The 23,242-nt window shown below is 42.3% G+C and overlaps 1 protein-coding gene across 2 annotated transcripts in view; it reads right to left on the bottom strand.

Annotated features, from left to right (window-relative positions):
* Positions 1–23,242, bottom strand: part of alcama (activated leukocyte cell adhesion molecule a) — a 67,713-nt gene that overhangs the window by 23,259 nt on the left and 21,212 nt on the right. For both annotated transcript variants that reach the window (XM_020452211.2, XM_020452210.2), the window contains exons 2-4: positions 14,866–14,972; positions 10,646–10,865; positions 9,878–9,942 (exon numbers count right to left, since the gene is read on the bottom strand). In XM_020452211.2, coding sequence (XP_020307800.1) covers positions 9,878–9,942; positions 10,646–10,865; positions 14,866–14,972 — 392 coding nt within the window. The remainder of the gene's footprint in view (positions 1–9,877; positions 9,943–10,645; positions 10,866–14,865; positions 14,973–23,242) is intronic.

The following is a 23,242-nucleotide window of genomic DNA, read 5'->3' as shown; positions in this document are numbered from 1 at the left end:
CTTAGAAATTACAGCTCTTTTAGAGTCTTGGGACAAATTCACTTATATGTGTAATAAAAAGTGAAGTATTTGTTCCCATATTGATAGCACGTGTTGGATGCCATGTGTTGGATGCCATTCCTGTTTGTTTTGGTTGAGTTTCAGATTATTTTGTGCCCAATAGAAAAGAATGGCAAATAATCTTTTGTGCCATTTTGGAGTCACTTTAATTGTAAATAAGAATATGTTTCGAAACACTTCTACATTAATGTGGATGCTACCATGATTACGGATAATCCTCAATGAATCATGAATAATAATGAGAAAGTTAGACGCACAAATATCATGCCCAAGACATGCTAACCTCTCACCATTACAATGACAGGGGAGATTAGCATTTTTTTAAACTTATGATATAAAGGTTTTACTACTTTAATACACATAACTAGTCCCTTAAAATGGGGGGGACGATGGGCAAAAAGTTATGTAATTTCTAAACGGTTCATCCGATGTAAGACAATAACTTCAAATGAAAGCTGCCAAATCCAAAATGCTGGAGTACAGCCAAATCCAAAACAAATGGTCACTGTCCCAATACTTTTGGAGCTCACTGTATATCTATAATAACAATCCTTATCGTTATCATGACAACATAAGGCTGTGATTACTTTTTTGATCGACTCCCCTACTATTACATTCCATTTTGGAAGAAAGTGGCCTGTCATTTCCTGGAAATGGGATGGGCTGTATACCTGACAGGTACAGCTAGCTCCGGTCTAACCATGAAGGTTCTAAATGTTCCACCGTGACAGTTGGCACCGGACTGCAGAGGCCTTATTTTAGCAACGCATCCCCTGCCAACCTGGATCGGATGGAGAAAAATGAAAGCGCAAAAAGTCTATCACAGGGAAAGCGTGAGCCTCATCAATAAAGATGTGACACGATTAGGTGATGTGCAGGCAACCGTGTGTGTGTGTGTGTGTGTGTGCATCCGCTAGGCAGGGGGATAAAGCTCAAAGTGGGTTGAGGAGTATTTGCAGGCTGTGTGAGCCACAGGTAGTGTAGGTATGTGCGGATGATGCATAGTTTCGGGCGTGTGGGGTGGCATGAGGAATCGAACCCCCCTCCAGAGGAGCGAGGCAGAAGGATGGAAGTGGGGGGCCGTCAACAGCAGATAATGGACAAGGCCCTAGGAAATAATCCTGCTACAATACATCATGCCACACCCCCCACCACTGGTGGCAGAGCTGCTGTTCACAACTTCTTTAATGTGTCTATCTGTCCTAAAGAAACCCACACAAACCAGACACTAACAAATAACAGACATTATACAGGGCAGTGGGGATCTCCATCTTCTGTGACACTTGGATACCATTTTTAGACAGCAATAAGTCAAGGCTGTGAACCCTCACATGGCAGTCATCTTTTGATGACACGCACGCACACAGTAACACCGTATATCAAGTCTGAAACTGGAATGTTTTGGCTTTGAAGTGACTCACTGCTCTCGAAGTAAGCTGTCTGAGAAGGCGCTCCATTCCGTATGCATGTGCATGTTAGAGAGAGCAAGAGAGAGAGAGAGAGAACGAGTGTGAAAGCAAGTGAAAGAAAGAGAGCGTGAGAGAGAGAGCCCTTTGAACATGACATACCTCAGTGGGCGTTTTCTCAAAACAGAGTCCCCCCCACCTTTTCCTCTCCTTGGATACCATCCCTGTCTCTGCTAATAAAAACACTGCAAGAAGTGGAACTACAAGTAAAGAGAGTCTGGAACCAGTAAGCATCCGCAACCAAATGGAAACCTCCAACACCACTGAAACCAGACACAAATCTCACAGGCACATGCACATTATAATATAAACTATTATTGTCAGACATAGTAACTAGGCACTACAATTTCATTGCATTCTTATGGACCTCAAGTTTCTTAGACAAAAGGACAATCTCTTTTATTCAGATGTTGCGTAGTACAGTACCCATTTCCACATCATTCAAAGTCCTATTTTTACTCTAACTTCTGTAATTAGATTGGCGTATGAACCCCGCATGCCTCACCCCTTTCACGGGTTATCAGTGTAGACGTCTTTCTCGCTCTCCCTCTCTCACACACAGACCAAAAGTGCAATAAGCTCTTCAATAATGTTTCAATTGATAGCCGAGAATAATAATAAAAAAGGCGACTCGAGATTCAAAATAAATGTACATTGCATTCTGGTGGATTGACTCCCAACAGTTTACATCTACACTGAACAAAAATAAACGCAACATGCAAAAATGTCAAAGATTTTACTGAGTTACAGTTCATATAAGGATATCAGTCAATTTAAATAAATTCATTAGGCCATAATCTATAGATTTCACAAGACTGGGAATACAGATATGCATCTGTTGGACACAGATACCTTTTTAAAAATGTAGGAGCGTGGATCAGAAAACGAGTCAGTATCTGATGTGACCACCATTGACTCAAGCAGCGCGACACATCTCCTTCGCATAAGAGTTGATCGGCTGTTGATTGTGGTCTGAGGAATGTTGTCCCACTCCTCTTCAATGTCTGTGCGATGTTTCTGGATATTGGCGGGAACTGGAACACGCTGTCGTACACGTCAATCCAGAGCATCACAAACATGCTCGTCCTAGAATTGCAGGAAGTGTAATTGCTGCCTCACCATTGTGTTCCTGTCTCTGTTATTTCAGGTCACAACTTGTAAACTTGTTTACGTGCTGCTGTGCGGTTTGTTGCTAACGTTTCTTTGCTACCTGCCAACTTTACGGTTTAAACTTTTTAATTATCGTTTTATATGGTTTTATTTTTCCCCTCGCTCAACCTTTTTCATTCAACTTTTTCATTCCGGATGCTTTATCTGGACATGGTTCGTCAGGACCTCCAAAGCTAAGTAGTAACATTAACATGATGCCTTCTAATTCGCTGTACTCATAGTATACAGGAGAACGATCGCCTTACGGCGAGGATAGCTGTGCTGCAAGCCCAGCTTCAGACGCAATCGTTAGGCAAGGGTAATTTCAGTGTAGGAAAGGATGAAACAGCGTCTGTGCCTCCAGTACAGATTAGTAGTATAAATCCCCTCGCACGGTCCCCGCAGCCGGACAACTTTCTCATGGCTTCTGGAAGGAAATGCTGTAGGAATGCTCAACCTGTGTCGCTCATACAGCCGACAGAAACTTTCTACCGGTTCTCCCCATTAAGCAATGAGTCGGAGTCAGAGTCCGAGTCTTCTCTGGTCTATCCTCCTCCCGTTACGGGGTCTGAGCCTCCCACCATTAGCTCTGACAAATTGAACACCCTAGTCATTGGTGACTCCATTACCCGCAGTATTAGACTTAAAACGTATAAAAGTATAGAGTATAGAGATATTGTTATCCACATCGGCACCAACAATGTTAGGATGAAACAGTCAGAGGTCACCAAGCTCAACATAGCTTCAGCGTGTAAATCAGATGTGTCGGCATCGAGTAATTGTCTCTGGGCCCCTCCCAGTTAGGGGGAGTGATGAGCTCTACAGCAGAGTCTCACAACTCAATCACTGGTTGAAAACTGTTTTCTGCCCCTACCAAAAGATAGAATTTGTAGATAATTGTCCCTCTTTCTCTTTCCCACAAATAGGACCAAGCCTGGCCTGTTGAGGAGTGACAGACTCCATCCTAGCTGGAGGGGTGCTCTCATCTTATCTATGAACATAGACAGGGTTCTAACTCCCCTAGCTCCACAATGGAATAGGGTGCAGGCCAGGCAGCAGGCTGTTAGCCAGCCTGCCAACTGAGTGGAGTCTGCCACAAGCACAGTCAGTGTAGTCAGCTCAGCTATCCCCATTGAGACTGTCTGTGCCTCAATCTAGGTTGGGCAAAACTAAACATGGCGGTGTTTGCCTTAGCAATCTCACTGGAATAAAGACCTCCTCCATTCCTGTCATTATTGAAAGAGATTGTGATATCTCGCATCTGAAAATAGGGCTACGTAATGTTAGATCCCTCACTTCGAAGGCAGTTATAGTCAATGAACTAATCACTGATCATAATCTTGATGTGATTGGCCTGACTGAAACATGGCTTAAGCCTGTTGAATTTACTGTGTTACATGAGGCCTCTCCTCCTACACCAGGAGACCATATCCCCCGTGCATCCCGCAAAGGAATTTATGATAGCAAATTTCAATAATTTCAATTTTTTTAAATTACTGCATTTTCGTCTTTTGAGCTTCTAGTCATGAAATCTATGCATCCTACTCAATCACTTTTTATAGCTACTGTTTACAGGCCTCCTGGGCCATATACAGTGTTCCTCACTGAGTTCCCTGAATTCCTATCGGACCTTGTAGTCATGGCATATAATATTCTACTATTTGGTGACTTTAATATTCACATGGAAAAGTCCACAGACCCTCTCCAAAAGGCTTTTGGAGCCATCATCGACTCAGTGGGTTTTGTCCAAAATGTCACAGGACCTACTCATTGCCACAGTCATACTCTGGACCTAGTTTTGTCTCGTGGAATAAATGTTGTGGATCTTAATGTTTTTCCTCATAAAATGGGGGACGATAGTCCAGGATTATTATGTTTGCAATTGCAACAAATAATCTGCTCAGACCTCAACCAAGGATCATCAAAAGCTGTGCTATAAATTCTCTGACAACCCAAAGATTCCTAGATGCCCTTCCAGACTCCCTCCACCTACCCAAGGACATCGGAGTACAAACATCAGTTAACCACCTAACTGAAGAACTCAATTTAACCTTGCGTAATACCCTAGATGCAGTCGCTTCCTAAAAACAAAAAACATTTGTCATAAGAAACTAGCTCCCTGGTATAGAGAAAATACCCGAGCTCTGAAGCTTCCAGAAAATTGGAACAGAAATGGCGCCACACCAAACTGGAAGTCTTCCGACTAGCTTGAAAGACAGTACAGTGCAGTACCGAAGAGCCCTCACTGCTGCTCCATCATCCTATTTTTACAACTTAATTGAGGAGAATAAGAACAATCCCAAATGTATTATTGACACTGTCGGAAAGCTAACTAAAAAGCAGCATTCCCCAAGAGAGGGTGGCTTTCACTTCAGCAGTGTTAAATTCATGAACTTCTTTGACGAAAAGATCATGATCATTAGAAGGCAAATTACGGACTCCTCTTTAAATATGCGTATTTCTCCAAAGCTCAGTTGTCCTGAGTCTGCACAATACTGCCAGGACCTAGGATCAAGAGAGACACTCAAGTGTTTTAGTACTATATCTCTTGACATATTGATGAAAATAGTCTTGGCCTCTAAACCTTCAAGCTGCATACTGGACCTTATTCCAACTAAATTATTGAAAGAGCTGCTTCCTGTGCTTGGCCCTCCTATGTTGAATGTAATAAATGGCTCTCTATTCATCGGGTGTGTACCAAACTCACTAAAAGTGTCAGTAATAAAGCCTCTCCTGAAAAAGCCAAACCTTGACCAAGAAAATATAAAAAACTATCCGCCTATATCAAATCTCCCATTCCTCTCCAAAAATGTTGAAGAAGCTGTTGAGTAACAACTCACTGCCTTCCTGAAGACGATGTATACAACAACGCTTCAGTCTGGTTTTAGACCCCCATCATAGCACTGAGACTGCACTTGGTCTACATGGACAAGTTCTGGCCTGGTTTAGATCTTATCTGTCAGAAAGATAGCATTTTGTCTCTGTGGATGATTTGTGTTCTGACATATCAACTGTCAATTCCGATGTTCCTCAAGGTTCTGTTTTAGGACCACTATTGTTTTCAATATATATTTTACCTCTTGGTGACGTCATTCGGAAACATAATGTTAACTTTCACTGCTATTTCGATGATACACAGCTGTACATTTTGATGAAAGACCCAAAATTGCCCTCCCTGGAAGCCTTTGTTCAAACATAAGGAAGTGGATGGCGGCCAATGTTGTACTTTTAACTCGGACAAAACAGAGACGCTAGTTCTAGGTCCCAAGAAACAATGAGATCTTCTGTTGGATCTGACAATTAATCTTGATGGTTGTACAGTCATCTCAAATAAAACCTTGGCGCTACTCTGAACACTTTTGCCGAACATATCAAGAATATTTCAAGGACAGCTTTTTTCCATCTTCGTAACATTGCAAAAATCTGTCCAAAAATTATGCTTAATAATTAATCCATGCTTTTGTCACTTCTAGATTAGACTACTGCAATGCTCTACTTTCCGGTTACCCGGATAAAGCACTAAATAAATACAGCTGCTAGAATCTTGACTTGAACCAAAAGATTGGATCATATTACTCCAGTGCTAGCCTCCCTACACTGGCTTCCTGTTGAGGGCTATTTGGTCCTGCCATACACACCTACACGTACGCTACGGTCACAAGACGCAGGCCTCCTTACTGTCCCTAGAATTTCTAAGCAAACAGCTGGAGGCAAGGCTTTCTCCTATAGAGCTCAATTTTTATGGAATGGCCTGCCTATCCATGTGAGACGCAGACTCGGTCTCAACCTTTAAGTCTTTATTGAAGACTCATCACTTCAGTAGGTCCTATGATTGAGTGTAGTCTGGCCCAGGGGTGTGAAGGTGAACGGAAAGGCACTGGAGCGACGAACCACCCTTGCTGTCTCTGCCTGGCCAGTTCCTCTCTCTCCACTGAGATTATCTGCCTCTAACCCTATTACAGGGGCTGAGTCACTGGCTTACTGGTGCTCTTCCATGCCGTCCCTAGAGGGGTGCGTCACTTGAGTGGGTTGAGTCACTGACGTGATCTTCCTGTCTGGGTTGGTGCCCCCCCTCTGGTTTGTGCTGTGGGGGAGGTCTTCGTGTGTCATTCTCTGCCTTGTCTCAGAATAGTAGGTTGGTGGTTAAAGATATTCTTCATGTGGTGTGAGGGCTGTGCCTTGGCAAAGTGGGTGGGGTTATATCCTGCCTTTGGCCCTGTCCGAGGGTATCATCGGGTGGGGCCACAGTGTCTCCCAACCCCTCCTGTCTAAGCCTCCAGTATTTATGCTGCAATAGTTTGTGTTGGGGGACTAGGGTCAGTCTGTTATATCTGGAATATTTCTCATGTCTTATCCGGTGTCCTGTGTGAAGTTAAGTATGCTCCCTCTAATTCTCTCTCTCTATCTCTTCTCTCGGAGGACCTGAGCCCTAGGACCATGCCTCAGGACTACCTGGCCTGATGACTCCTTGCTGTCCCCAGTCCACCTGGTCGTGCTGCTGCTCCAGTTTCAACTGTTCTGACTGCGGCTATGGTACCCTGACCTGTTCACTGGACGTGCTACCTTGTCCCGGACCTGATGTTTTGGACTCTCTCTCTACCGCACCTGCGGTCTCCAACTCTGAATGATCGGCTATGAAAAACCAACTGGCGTGTACTCCTGAGGTGCTGACCTGTTGCACCCTCTACAACCACTGATTATTATTATTATCTGACCCTGCTGGTCAACTATGAACGTTTGAACATATTGGCCATGTTCTGTTATAAGCTCCACCCGGACCAGCCAGAGAGGACTGGCCACCCCTCAGAGCCTGGTTCCTCTCTAGGTTTCTTCCTAGTTTCTGGCCTTTCTAGGGAGTTTTTCCTAGCCACCGTGCTTCTACATCTGCATTGCTTGCGGTTTGGGGTTTTAGGCTGGGTTTCTGTACAGCACTTTGTGACATCGGCTGATGTAAAAAGGTCTTTATAAATTTGATTGATTGATTGCTCAATGGGTGACATGCCTGGTGAGTATGTAGGCCATGCTAAAAACTGGGCCATTTTCTGTGCATTATCATGCTGAAACATGAGATGATTGCGGCGGATGAATGGCAAGACAGAGAGGAAGTGGATAGAGTCAAAGTTGCAGGACCATTATCATAGTCAGAGAGCAACTTGGCATATATAACAAGGCAATTAGAAATGCCAGACGGGCTCATTTTTCTAAATTGATCACTATTAATCAGAATAATTTGAGAGTGCTCTTCTCGACCATTGATGATCTGATAAATCCTACCCCATATTTCAGAGATAAGATAACAAACATTATGCTGGGTATCAGTCAAGCAAGACCTGATGAGAAGTTTGATGATATGTGCCCTAGCCTACCACGCAAAGGCGCTATGGATTTATTATCCCTGGTTGACACAAACATGTTCGGGAAAGTGATATCACATTCACAACTTAAGCCTTCTAGATCCGATCCCCACCACCTTCAAAACAGTTTTTACACATCTAAATAAGTGCAAGCTATTGTTAATCATTCTCTGTTCACAGGCACTTTGCCCACAGCACTAAAAACTGCTAACTTGAAACCCCTTCTGAAGAAAATTAATCTTGATTCTTCAGCTCTTAGCAATTTTCAGCCAATCTCCAACCTTCCATTCTTAAGCAAAATTCTGGAGAAATTGGTTTTCATACAGCAAAATTATTTTTTAAGTGCCAACTGTTTTTATTCCCAATCTGGTTTTCAGGCCCACCACAGCACAGAGACAGCCTTAAGTTAAAGTAGTAAATTATCTTTAAGCCAACACAGATGCCAAACAGCTCTATGTCCTATTGCTGCATTTGACACTGTTGACCATGATGTCCATCTGGACAGATTGGAGAAGTGGGTTGGTCTAAATTGGTTTAGGACCTATTTAACAGGTTGAGTCTTTTGTCACCTTTGGTGAACATAACTCAGAGAAAATGCATATCACATGTGGCATTCCACAAAGTTTGATTTTGGTTTGGGTACTGTTCAGTTTATATATGTTACCCCTTGGCAGCGTTATCAGAAAGCACAGCATTGATTTTCACTGCTACGCAGATACACAACTTTACGTTTCTGTGTCTCCTGAGGATTTTAGCTCCACGGATAAATTAGACTGTTTTAGTGATTTAAATACATGGATGGCTCACAACTTCCTCCAGCTAAATCAAGACACGGCCGAGGTACTTATTGTTGGAGCCAAAGCACAGAGAGAGAATCTGGCAGCACATTTTAATTCACGGGCAATAAAGATAACACCAGGTAAAAAAACCTAGGTGTTATTTTAGAACTACATTTCAAATCACACATTAGGAATGTGACCAAAATATCTTTTTACCACCTGAGAAACATTGCCTAGGTGCGGCCGTTTCTCTCTCAGGCTGACACAGAGAAACTCCATGCTTTTATTACAGCAGGCTTGACTACTATAATGCTCTCCTGTCTGGTCTACTCAAGAAAGCCATTGGTCAACTGCAAAACATACAGAATACTGCAGCAATGGTACTGATCAAGAACAGACAGAGAGCACACATTACAGTTTGTGTAGAAATGTTTTGGTTGTGCAAACTTAGTTTCATCAGCAAGACGGGTGGCTGGTCTCAGACCATCCCGTAGGTGAAGATGCTGGATGTGGAGGTCCCTGGGCTGGCGTGGTTTCATGTGGTCTGCAGTTGTGAGGCCGGTTGGACGTACTGCCTTATTCAATAAAACAACTTTGGATGCAGCTTATGGTAGAGACATTAACATTAAATTCTCTGGCAACAGCTCTGGTGGACATTCCTGCAGTCAGCATGCCAATTACACGCCCACTCAAAACTTGAGACATCCGTGGCACTGTGTTGTGTGACAAAACTGCACATCTTAGAGTGGCCTTTTATTGTCCCAAGCACAAGGTGCACCTGTGTAATGATCATGCTGTTTAATCAGCTTCTGGATATGCCACACCTGTCAGGTGGATGGATTATCTTTGCAAAGGAGAAATGCTCACTAACAGAGATGTAAACAAACTTGTTTACATTTTAGGGAAATAAGCTTTTGTGCATATGGAACATTTCTGGGATCTTTTATTTTAGCTCATAAAACATGGGACCAACACTTTTAACATTGTGTTGATATTTTTGTTCAGTATTTATAGTTGGTAAGTTGGGGCAAAAGTCTGCTATGTTCTGTGTTAAATGTGTTCTACTTACCGACGTCAGTTTGCCGTTCTCCAGCTCTTTGGCTTTGTCTTTTATCTGTGGTGGCAACGGCTTCTCTGCAAAAACGATAAACAATAAACCCGTGAATAATGTAAATGCTCTACTCAATGCTCAAATTTAACCAGTAATACTACTACATAGTGTAATGAGTGGATGACGTAGGCTGGACTTATGGTTGGTTGGCAATATGGCAACATGACAACAAGTTGCATAGAATTAGTACTATTTTCTCTATGGAAATAAATCCATCTATACACTCTCATCCTGCCTTCAGGGTGGTGTCTGACAACCCCATGAAACCAGGCCTGAAGGTTCCCTTGAAAAAGGTAATGTCCCTAACTCTGTAATGCTCCCCTGTGATTCACTGAGACACACACATAAGACAATGTTTCGATCAGGATCATATATTTGGTTTTTCTGCCTGCACCTATAGGCTATCCCCGAAGCGGAAGTGACCTCCCAAGGGAGAACAGGTTTGTCTAAGTGAAGCGAAACCGTGTACCTGTGCATCTCCATCAAAAAGTTTGTAACTTTTCTAGACTTTGAATATGTCATCCAGTGCCTAGGGAGACATGTTTTTACATTAAGTGTCATCACAGCTTCCACTTTAGGTCTGAGATTAAATGTTGATTTCAATCCACCCACTATTTTGAATCTTTTCAAAGGCTTCTCAAGCTCGTCACAACAAGGGGAAGCTGTAAGATACATCCATTTGATTTTGTACCTAATGAACATAACCCAGATGTAGCTACTACTTACTGTGGACCAAGACGTCGACAGGGTGCTCGTCCAGGTTGGAGCCGTACACAACCATGCAGGTGAAGGTCCTCTGGTCCACCAGGGAACCCCCCTGGATCATGAGGCTGGAGTTGGCCGCGATGGTCACTCGGTCCTTGTAGCCGTCCATGGCCTGGATCTGGGCCTGCTCCTTGTGCGCCTGCTTAACCAAGAGGTCTCCGGAGGTGCCGTCATCCATCTTCTAATTTGAGCAAAGCCACAGAGGACCGTCACGTTAAGTTTCACAGTCAGACTTCAGCAATTCATCAGACACTTTCATCTTGAGACAGATTTGTACACAGATGTGTTGACCTTGAGTCAAGAGTAGCCTTTACTGTAATTGTTTTAATGTATTTTATGTACAGTACCAGTCAAAAGTTTGGACACCTACTCATTCTAGTTAACGTTTACTATTTTCTACATTGTAGAATAATAGTGAAGACAAAGCTATAAAATAACCCATATGGAATCATGTAGTAACCAAAAAGGTGTTAAACACAAAAAAATATTTCATATTTGAGATTATTCAAAGTAGCTAGCCTTTGCCTTGATGACAGCTTTGCATACTCTTGGCATTCTCTCACCCAGCTTCATGAGAGTCACATGGAATGCATTTCAAATAAACAGGTGTGTCTTGTTAACTTCTTGGATATAGGGGGCGCTCTTTTAATTTATGGATTAAAAAAACGTGCCCGTTTTAAGCGCAATATTTTGTCACGAAAAGATGCTCGACTATGCATATAATTGGCAGCTTTGGAAAGAAAACACTCTAAGGTTTCCAAAACTGCAAAGATATTATCTGTGAGTGCCACAGAACTCATGCTACAGGCGAAACCAAGATGAAACTTCAACCAGGAAATGGGAAGAATTTTTGAAGCTCTGTTTTCTATTGTCTCCTTATATGGCTGTGAATGCGCCGGGAATTAGCCTGCCCTTCCTATCGTTTCTCCAAGGTGTCTGCAGCATTGTGACGTATTTGTAGGCATATCATTGGAAGATTGGCCATAAGAGACTACATTTTCCAGGGGTCCGCCCGGTGTCCTTTGTCTAAATTGGTGCGTAATCTACAAGCTGCACGCATTCATCCAGTGATTTAGAGGAGAGAGGAGGCTTTCAACGAACGATATATCATGAAGAGATATGTGAAAAACACCTTGAGGATTGATTCTAAACAACGTTTACCATGTTTCAGTCGATATTATGGAGTTAATTTGGAAAAAGTTCGGCGTTTTGAAGACTGAATTAGTTTTTTTTTGGTAGCCAAACGTGACGCACCAAACGGAGCGATTTCTCCTAAACAAATAATCTTTCAGGAAAAACGGAGCATTTGCTATCTAACTGAGAGTCTCCTCATTGAAAACAGCTGAAGTTCTTGAAAGGTAATGATTTTATTTGAATGATTTTCTGGTTTTTGTGAAAATGTTGTCTGCTGATGCTAACGCTAAATGCTACGCTAGCCGCGCTAGCTGTTACACAAATGCTTATTTTGCAATGGTTGAGAAGCATATTTTGAAAATCTGAGATGAGAGCTAGCATATTCATTTCATTTGCGATTTTCATGAATAGTTAACGTTGCGTTATGGTAATGAGCTTGAGGCTGTATACACGATCCCGGATCCGGGATGGCTCGACGCAAGAAGTTAAAAGATCATTTGTGGAATTCCTTGCCTGGTATACAGAAGATTGCCCTATTTGGTAAAAGACCAAGTCCATATTATGGCAAGAACAGCTCAAATAAGCAAAGAGAAACAACAGTCCATCATTACTTTAAGACATGAAGGTCAGTCAATCTGAAAAATTTCAAGAACTTTTAAAGTTTCTTCAAGTACAGTCTCAAAACCATCAAGCGCTATGATGAAACTGTCTCTCACGAGGACCGCCCCAGGAAAGGAAGACCCAGAGTTACCTCTGCTGCAGAGGATAAGTTCATTAAGAGTTACCATTAAGAGTTACCAGACTCAGAAATTGCAGCCCAAATAAATGCTTCACAGACAATCAATCAGATTCTAAACGCTCCACCATGGCCAAGACCAAAGAGCTCTCCAAGGATGTCAGGGACAAGATTGTAGACCTACACAAGGCTGGAATGGGCTACAAGACCATCGCCAAGCAGCTTGGTGAGAAGGTGACAACAGTTGGTGCGATTATTCGCAAATGGAAGAAACACAAAATAACTGTCAATCTCCCTCGGCCTGGGGCTCCATGAAAGATCTCACCTCGTGGAGTTGCAATGATCATGAGAACGGTGAGGAATCAGCCCAGAACTACACGGGAGGATCAGCTGGGATGGGACCAAAGTCACCAAGAAAACAATTGGTAACAGTCTGCCGTGAAGGACTGAAATCCTGCAGCCCCCGCAAGGCCCTCCTGCTCAAGAAAGCACATATACATGCCCGTCTGAAGTTTGCCAATGAACATCTGAATGATTCAGAGGACAACTGGGTGAAAGTGTTGTGGACAGATGAGACCAAAATGGAGCTCTTTGGCATCAACTCAACTCGCCGTGTTTGGAGGAGGAGGAATGCTGCCTATGACCCCAAGAACACCATCCCCACCGTCAAACATGGAGGTGGAAACATTATGCTTTGGGGGTGTTTTTCTGCTAAGGGGACAGGACAACTTCACCGCATCAAAGGGACAATGGAACAGTCAAATCTTGGGTGAGAACCTCCTTCCCTCAGCCAGGGCATTGAAAATGGGTCGTGGATGGGTATTCCAGCATGACAAAGACCCAAAACACACGGCCAAGGCAACAAAGGAGTGGCTCAAGAAGAAACACATTAAGGTCCTGGAGTGGCCTAGCTAGTCTCCAGACCTTAATCGCATAGAAAATCTGTGGAGGGAGCTGAAGGTTCAATTTGCCAAATGTCAGCCTCGAAACCTTAATGACTTGATGAAGATCTCCAAAGAGAATATTGGACATAATCCCTCCTGCGATGTGTGCAAACCTGGTGGCCAACTACAAGAAATGTCTGACCTCTGATTGCCAACAAGGGTTTTGCCACCAAGTACTAAGTCATGTTTTGTAGAGGGGTCAAATACTTATTTCCCTCATTAAAATGCAAATCAATGTTTAACATTTTTGACATGCGTTTTTCTGGATTTTGTTGTTGTTATTCTGTCTCTCAGTGTTCAAATAAACCTACTATTAAAATTATAGACTGATCATTTCTTTGTCAGTGGGCAAACATACAAAATCAGCAGGGGATCAAATACTTTTCCCCCTGACTGTAGATGGGTATAATTACTTTTAGCATAGACATTGCCATTTAGATCTTCCAATATTTAAAAGTCAACTGGGTGGGGATTCCTATGGGCTGGAACTGCTCAGACAATGCACTCAGAGAGCATAGGGGCTAGGGGCTTTATTTAATCCGCAAATACATTTAAAGGCAGAGTGCATTCACGATAAACACTGCATGTCGGCTAAATCGGAAATTATCTTTACATTTCTATCACGGAATCTAACACTTCAAGACCAAGATTTATACCAGGACATTGGTCCCAAAATACAAAGCCAGACTCAGTGAGTTGAGACCATGACAAGTTAAATACTAAATTGATGTGGTCTCAAGAGTCCATCGGCCCTTCAATTGTAAGAAACTCAAGTAGAGTAAACTTGAGTATAATACAGTACAGCACAGTAAAGTACAGTAGAGCACAGCATTTTTTTGAGAAAGATGTTTAAAAATAAACATTATCATTCAATGTAATAATAGAAGAACTCAAGATGTTCTATTGAAATTTTTAAAAAATATTTAAAAAAAAATATTTAAAAAATTATGAATTGCTTCATTCTCAATAATGAATTTTAGGAGTTAGGGTTTGGGACAGCCACTTCCTAATATAAATAGGTGTATAAAAAATGACTTTGGATGAAATTTTTTAATGTTTAATGTATGTTATTGCCTTGGATTGAATTACAACATGAGATTTAACCGTTTTTTAAAATAGTTTTTGGGGGGGTGGAACAGGGTTTCAACCACCAAAAACGTGTTCCGTCTCTAGGCGCTGTCTAGACCGCCTCATTAATGATTCATTACGGTTGTTGTCATGTTCTCTTGGATAATAATCATGTGGAATGTGTGTGTGTGTGTGTGTTAAATGTGCTGGTTTAAAATCTGTTTGACTTCAGTTTCTGGATGACCTACATCTGCATCTGGAACAGACAATGAGAGACAAATGACAGTAAAAAGACTTACATATTTCCATTTAGTGAAGATAAGATCCTCTGGCTTGGCAGCTCCATTATTGCACGGCACTTCGATCGTCTCTCCGTACAAGCCTATCACAGTTACTGTGCTACGAACTGGAAAACAAAAAATTTAAGAATATGTTGAAAGTGCAACACAGGATTTTCCACAAAAAAATGGCATTGTAATTTCAGAAAATATCCATAATATACATACACTATATATACAAAAGCATGTGGGGACCCCTTCAAAACAGCTGATTCAGCTATTTCAGCCACACTCATTGCTGACAGGTGTATAACATAGAGCACAAAGCCATGCAATCTCCATAGACAAACATTGGCAATAGAATTGCCTTACTGAAGAGCTCAGTCACTTCCAACGTGGCACCGTCATAGGATGCCACCTTTGCAAAAATAACATTTGTAAAATTTCTGCCCTGCTAGAGCTACCCCGGTCAACTGTAGGTGCTGTTATTTGAAGTGTAAACGTCTAGGAGCAACAGCAGCTCAGCCTCGAAGTGGTAAGCCACACAAGCTCAGAACAGCACCACCACGTAGTGCGTAAAACATTCTGTCCTCCGTTGCAACACTCACTACGAAGTTCCAAACTGTCTCTGGAAGCAACGTCAGCATAATAACTGTTTGTAGGGAGCTTAATGAAATGGGTTTCATTGGCCAAGTAGCCACACACAAGCCTAAGATCACTATGCGCAATGCCAACTATCGGCTGGGGTGGTGTATAGCTTGCCTCCATTGGACTCTGAAGAGGTGAAAACGCTTCTTTGGAGTGATGAATCGCGCTTCATCAGCTGGCAGTCTGACGGATGAATCTGGGTTTTGCATAATGGCAATTGTAAAGTTAAGTGGAGGAGGAATAATGGTCTGGGTCTATTTTTGATGGTTCGGGCTAGGCCCCTTACTTCAAGTGAAGGGAAATCTTAACACAATTCTGTGCTTCCAACTTTGTGGCAACAGTTTGGGGAAAGCCCTTTCCTGTTATCGGGATGAATTGGAAAGAAGACTGCAAGGCTGAATCGCCCAAAATCAGTGCCCAACTTCATTAATGCTCTTGTGGCTGAATGGAAGCAAGTCCCTGCAGCAATGTGCCAACATCTAGAGGAAAGCTTTCCCAGAAGAGTGGAGACTTATAGCAGCAAAAGGGGGACCAACTCCATATTAAATGTCCATGACTTTGGAATGAGATGTTCGACGAGCAGGTGTCCACATACTTTTGGTCATGTAGCGTATCTGGCGCGAATAGTGGAATGATAGTGTTTCACAGTATTACTTACCCACCAGTGTTGTGATTGGCTGTGATATTCGCCTATTGATTTATCCTGCCGGAGCGGCATCTGCTGTCAAACTGGGAAAGCTGTTCTGACTTTGGGGCGGTGTTATCTAGTGGAAATCACAAATTTCCTGGTTGCAAAAATTCTACACTGTTCGCTCAATTTCAGTGAAGGGAATCATTGTACCATCATTGTACCACCTGTAAAATATCTTTCCAATAACAAATATAGTTTTAACAGCTGTTTGAAGCTGGTGGACAAAAACCACTGTGGAAGCTGGTGGACCTAAACCGAAAGTAACTTTCGTTTTGCTCCCAGATTGACAACAGATACCACTCCGGCAGTAGAAATCAATAGGCAAATATCACAGTCAAACAGTACACTGGCTGGTAAGTATTACTGTGAAACAATATAATTTAATGCAAAAATTGTGTGCGCAAATCCTATGTGTAGCACCTTTAAATTGAGCTCTATGGGGATCGCATAGTGTTAGATAACTGTGAGGTACCTGGACAAGGTCATGCAAAACAAAGCCACCTGGGAAGGCAAACAATGCAAGCAGGGGTCCTGCAACTGAGTAACATAATACTAAAGGTGCCGCATCTTTGGTGAAGAACTTCCCAACCAAACAGTTTCCATTTCAAAGTGCTTCTCTGTGAGTCATTTGTGACAGTGGTAAGCTAGGGTCCAACACCATGACGAGGCAGCTGAGCCACACTGCCATCCCTAACCATTTCATTCCAGAAAAACAGAGCAGGCCCTATGGTAGAGGTTGCCATGGTGACAATGAGGCCCCACCAGGCAGTGAGTTGGACAGCTTTAGGAGAGGAGATAAATGGCACAGGTCACAGGGAGCAGGACTGGAGGGATCTTCTCGCTCCAACCACTTCTATAGGTTCCTTGCTGTCTTTGAGCTTTTATGCCAAAGAAGCAGAGCAAGGCAGAGTTCAAATTCTGGTCATACCAAAGCAATAAGCTATTGGAAATCCCAACACAAATCAACAGTACACAGACAAAGTGGCATTTGCATGTGCCTAAGTAGCCTCATGTTCCCATTCTATTTACACTCTCAATATCCCATGCGTAAGTGTATTATGGTGCTGATGAAGAAAATAGGCGCATGTGATTTTGGTCACTTAATATAAGACACGAGGTACAAGACAATTCAGCACAGAGCTTATAGTTAAGAGTACTCTAAATATAACTGCTAAAATGCACAAGAGTCAATTGAGGAAGTGGTGTGAGTGTCTGACTCAAGGTCCCTTCAATAAGTTCATTGTTTGAGTCAAAGATATACATCAAACTTTATTGCTTGGAATTTGAGAAGACGCTAACCTTTCAAAGTGAGTATGTGAGAGGGACTCAAAATGGATTTTAACCAACTGTTTTTCTCCTAATTCCACTTACACAAAATAAAACGTACTTCACAAAATGGAAGACCTTGACATTTTCCAGACCTGGCTCAAAAAAATGTTCTTTCAAAATACTTTAGGTGCACTTGATGAATGCAGCGAACCGGGAATGCTGGTCTGGTTTGAACAGCCCAGTCTCATCCGAGAATTAAATGAAGCTGCCCTCTGATAACCCCATGCTGAGCTGTCTGGAATTGGAGGGAAAAATCTCCCAAGTATGATAAGAGCAGCATGTGCAGTCAGCCTACTGCTCCATGTAGCCCATGAAAGTGTGTCCGTTCAAATAAAAAGAAAAATACTCTTGACTAGTAACTGCCCTTCCTCAAAAACAAACCCTGGCAACTGATTCTGACCTGCAGCAATGGGGTTGTTCCCACTGGTTTAAAACGGGTTGAATCAATGTTGCTTCCACGTCATTTCCACGTGTGATGACGTTAAATCAACGTGGGAAACTAATAGGATTTGTAAAAACTCAAACGTAAGGGCATTTGTCTTTTTTATTTTTTTACCCAACGTTTAACTAAATCCAATGACACGGTGAAGTGTTTTATTCATTTCACGTTGAACTTACGTTGACAACTCAACCAAATGTAAATCAAAACTAGACGTTGAACTGATGTCTGTGCCCAAAGGATTTGCTCTGGCTGAGAAGTGCTATGGTTTTTATCTTGTACAGGTGATTGTGCAACCTAACAAATGAATGCTTTTGACCAGGGAACAGATGTTTATTTGCATGGCCTATACCCTTTAAACTATTTCCTCAAGCGCATACTATACTTGTACTATGAGGAAAGTGTCGGTGGACAATCTTTCTTTGCTGTCAAATTACAAGTAAACTATATGGATTTGTATAAAGAACTAGAGTTTAACTCATTCCATGCTTCACGCACATCTAATATTAATGTTTCGTGATTTCTTAGAACTTATTCAGAATGATGATACTGAGAAATGTACTTTGACAGCTTTTGAATAATTTAATTACAAGCTCAAAATGATGGAAGTTTGCCTTCATGTGGTTGTGCAGGTGTGCGAATAATTAAAAACACGAAGGAAGATAAGTCTGCCTTCAGGTGTTCAAGGACTGTGAAAAAAAACAACAGCTTGGTGTGAGGCTAACATTTACAATAAATTCACCTGTCAAAATCAAAATATGTCTATTTGTGGAATAAGGGATTAGCTGCATAAGGAAATTACACATTTAAAAACATTAATATTGTTCTATCAAGCACTATCACAAACCATTCCAAAAAATCTTATTTGAAACAAGAGGCATAAGTCATGAATGGTTATAATGGCACTATAATACAATTAGTCTTCAGTAAGGTTTCTTCAAATGTGGCCAACATTATCAAACCGAGGCAAGTAGTCAGACTACAGCATAAACTTGCAATGTAAATGTGACCCGTTTCAGGAAACTATGCATATGTCGCAAGTCACAACTTCACAGGAGAGCCATTTTAACTTTCTTTTTTTGGTAGAAATGCCTTCTGGAACATGTGAACTTTCATGTGCCTTAATAACAAACTTGTATACCATCTGTAAAAATGTTAAATTACAAGCCTTGCTGGTTAAGCCACAGAAAAAGAGGCAATCTTCCCACTAGCCATGATTGGATGAGATAATGAGTGGGCTGGACATGCCGAGAAAGCAGTTCAGATTGGTATGCCATATAAACTCAGCAAAAAAAGGTCCATATTTGTATGAACATAACAAGATTCAACAACTGAGACATAAACTGAACAAGTTCCACAGACATGCGACTAACAGAAATGGAATAATGTGTCCCTGAACAAAAGGGGGGGGGGTTAAAATCAAAAGTAACAGTCATCTGGTGTGGCCACCAGCTGCATTAAGTACTGCAGTGCATCTTCTCATGGACTGCACCAGATTTGCCAGTTCTTGCTATGAGATGTTACCACACTCTTCCACCAAGGCACCTGCCAACAGGTCCCAGACGTACTCAATGGGATGGAGATCCGGGCTCTTCACTGGCCATGGCAGAACTCTGACATTCCTGTATTGCAGGAAATCACACACAGAACGAGTAGTATGGCTGGTGGCATTGTCATGCTGGAGGGTCATGTCAGGATGAGCCTGCAGGAAGGGTACCACATGAGGGAGGAGGATGTCTTCTCTGTAACGGACAGCATTGAGATTGACTGCAATGACAACAATCTCAGTCTGATGATGCTGTGACACACTGCCTCAGACCATGACGGACCCTCCACCTCCAAATCGATCCCACTCCAGAGAACAGGCCTCGGTGTAACGCTCATTCCTTCAACGATAAACGCGAATCCGACCATCACCCCTGGTGAGACAAAACCGCAACTTTTTGCCAATCCTGTCTGGTCCAGCGACGGTGGGTTTGTGCCCATAGGCTGGGCACAAACCCAGTTACCATGGGTTTGTCTGGTGATGTCTGGTGAGGACCTGCCTTACAACAGGCCTACAAGCCCTCAGTCCAGTCTCTCTCAGCCTACAGTCTGAGCACTGATGGAAGGATTGTGCGTTCCTGGTGTAACCTGGGCAGTTGTTGCCATCCTGTACCTGTGCTACAGGTGTGATATTTGGATGTATCGATTCAGTGCAGGTGTTGTTACACGTGGTCTGCCACTGCGAGGGCGATCAACTGTCGGTCCTGTCTCCCTGTAGCGCTGTCTTAGGCATCTCACAGTATGGACATTGCAATTTATTACCCTGGCCACATCTGCGGTCCTCATGCCTCCTTGCAGCATGCCTAAGGCACGTTCAGGCAGATGAGCAGGGACCCTGGGCATCTTTTTTTTTTGCTGTTTATCAGGGTCAGTAGAAAGGCCTCTTTAGTGTCCTAAGTTTTCATAACTGTGATCTTAATTGCCTACCGTCTGTAAGCTGTTAGTGTCTTAACGACCGTTCCACAGGTGCATGTTCATTAATTGTTTATGGTTCATTGAACATAATGGGAAACAGTGTTTACACCCTTTACAATTAAGATCTGTGAAGTTATTTGGATTTTTACGAATTATCTTTGAATGACAAGGGTCCTGAAAAAGGGACGTTTCTTTTTTTTGCTGAGTTTGTCTATTTTAGCTGGTCAGTCTGTGTTGGGTAATCCTGTCAAATGCTGCTTTTTTTGTATGTATTGTGTAGTGGAGCTTTACAGATAAGTGTTACTCTCCACTTTCTGGAGGATCAAGTTTTGAAATCAGTGGAATTAGAGTATGATAGCTAAAGAGATGGAGAAAACACCTGTCTCCAGATTACATCTTCAAACTAAGGGCAACTGTGGCATGGCATGGAATCCGTGACAGGGAGACACGGATGATTTTGTATACAGGTAAGATAGTCTAGCTTTAGCTAGCCACATTTTCAGAATAATTTTGACAGAAAGTGGTTTCATTTCAAGCTAAAGTGTACTGTTAGCTAGCTAGCTAACGTTAGCTGGCTGGCTCCCTAGCTGACATTATTTGTATCCCAGAACTGTTTGCTTCGCTAGTTAGAGCCTAATGTTAGCTAGCTAACATTGAACCATGGATGGTTATCTCCCATTAGATTCATGCAGCGGAGTAACGGCATGATTTGGCACTATGTTCATTGTTGTTTAACTAGCTAACGTTAGCTGGCTGGCTCGTTAGCTAGCGTTACATATTCTTTATCTAGCTAGGTAGCTACATGTCTTAAGCTAAAGTGTACAACATGCGTTGGATATGGAAGGTGTCAGTAAACGTCTGCAAAAAGTGTAATAAAATTGTTGCCCGCAGAGCTGGTTAGGCTGTTTTCATGTTATCTATAGGTACACAAATCAAGTGTGCGCTCTGAACGCGAAACGAGATGGGTGGGGCTAAAGCTTAAGAAGGTGTGAACGATGCTGAATGAGTGTAGACAACGAGGAGCTCTTCAGCAAATCCCAAAACATTCAAAGGCCATTTTCTCAAAAGTGAGTTTACAAGTTTATCAACCTTCAAAGCAGAATTACTTTCCCATTGTTCCTCAACAATGCAGTGTATGATATACCATTTTGTACTACATAAGACCGAATCCAGGTGGTGAGTCACATATGGAAATAAAATGTAAATTTCTAAGGGGTTTTCCCTGTCCTCCAACACTCAAAGTAGTTTCAACCACTTTCCTTTGCATGCCGCCAATAGACTCACAGGATGCCCTCTATAATGCTGGGTCAAACCGTTCCACAAAGAGAAATCTTTCAGCAAAAGTTGCAAGACCATTACCGACATAAAGACCCTCTTCCCTGCCATGCTTTTGTTGCTGAGATCAAACTAAGAGAGAGGAGGATTGCTAAGGTTGGACACAAAATAAAAGAAACATGAGTTAATTATGGATACAAAGTATATTGAAAGCAGGTGCTTCCAAACAGGTGGGATCTTGAGTTAATTAAGCAATTAACATCTCATCAACAAGGGACATTTATAAACATTAACAGTTGCCCATTATTTTGGCTACCATGGCTAGAAGAGATCAGTGATGTTGAAAGAGGGTTCTCAAAGTAGCATATGGGGTTTAAATGGTGTGTGTGTGTGTGTCAGTCACCAGATCTCAACTGAACACTTATGGGAGATTATGGAGCGGGGCCTGAGACAGCATTTTCCACCACCATCCCTCCAATAGTGTTCTAGACACTTGTAGAATCTATTGAAGCTGTTCTGGCAGCTCGTGGTGGCACAACGCCCTTAAGACACTTGATGTTGGTCTTTCCTTTATTTTGACAGTTAACTGTATTATCACATTTCAGTGTCCTGACACTAGTTCGGATAGACTCTAGCAAGTCAGTCAACCATCTAGCCTGCAGTCCTCTCTGTAATTACTCATATCTAACGCTCAATCCAAATTAACTTCAGAAGTTCTGAAAATCCTCCTCTGGCCCCCATTTGACCATTAGCATAATGACAGCAACAAGCACCAAAGAGCTGCTGGAACTGTTGGAAATGTCCTCACCTCTTGCATTGCAGCAGACACACATAACGAGCAAGAGCTTCCCCGCCTGAGATGGAGCTGGAAATGTATCGCAAATTGGGAAAATCAACGCTTTCCCACTTTTTTCCATAGCAGAGTGTGTGTTTTTTGTATTTTTTTGTATTTTTTATTATTTCACCTTTATTTGACCAGATAGGCTAGTTGAGAACAAGTTCTCATTTACAACTGCGGCCTGGCCAATATAAAGCATAGCAGTGTGAACAGACAACAGAGTTACACATGGAGTAAACAATTAACAAGTCAAGAACACAGTAGAACGGGGAAAAAAAGTCTATATACATTGTGTGCAAAAGGCATGAGGAGGTAGGCGAATAATTACAATTTAGCAGATTAACACTGGAGTGATACATGATCAGATGGTCATGTACAGGTAGAAAAACTGGTGTGCAAAAGAGCAGAAAAGTAAATAAATATAAACCGTATGGGGATGAGGTAGGAAAATTGGGTGGGCTATTTACCGATAGACTACGTACAGCTGCAGCGATCGGTTAGCTGCTCAGATAGCAGATGTTTGAAGTTGGTGAGGGAGATAACGGTTGAAAAGCATGCATTTGGTTTTACTAGCGTTTAAGAGCAGTTGGAGGCCACGGAAGGAGTGTTGTATGGCATTGAAGCTCGTTTGGAGGTTAGATAGCACAGTGTCCAAGGAAGGGCCAGAAGTATACAGAATGGTGTCGTCTGCGTAGAGGTGGATCAGGGAATCGCCCGC

This window comes from Oncorhynchus kisutch, linkage group LG19 (genome assembly GCF_002021735.2).
Source record: "Oncorhynchus kisutch isolate 150728-3 linkage group LG19, Okis_V2, whole genome shotgun sequence".
Classification (NCBI taxonomy): domain Eukaryota; kingdom Metazoa; phylum Chordata; class Actinopteri; order Salmoniformes; family Salmonidae; genus Oncorhynchus; species Oncorhynchus kisutch.
This window is presented reverse-complemented; position numbering and strand designations above follow the sequence as displayed.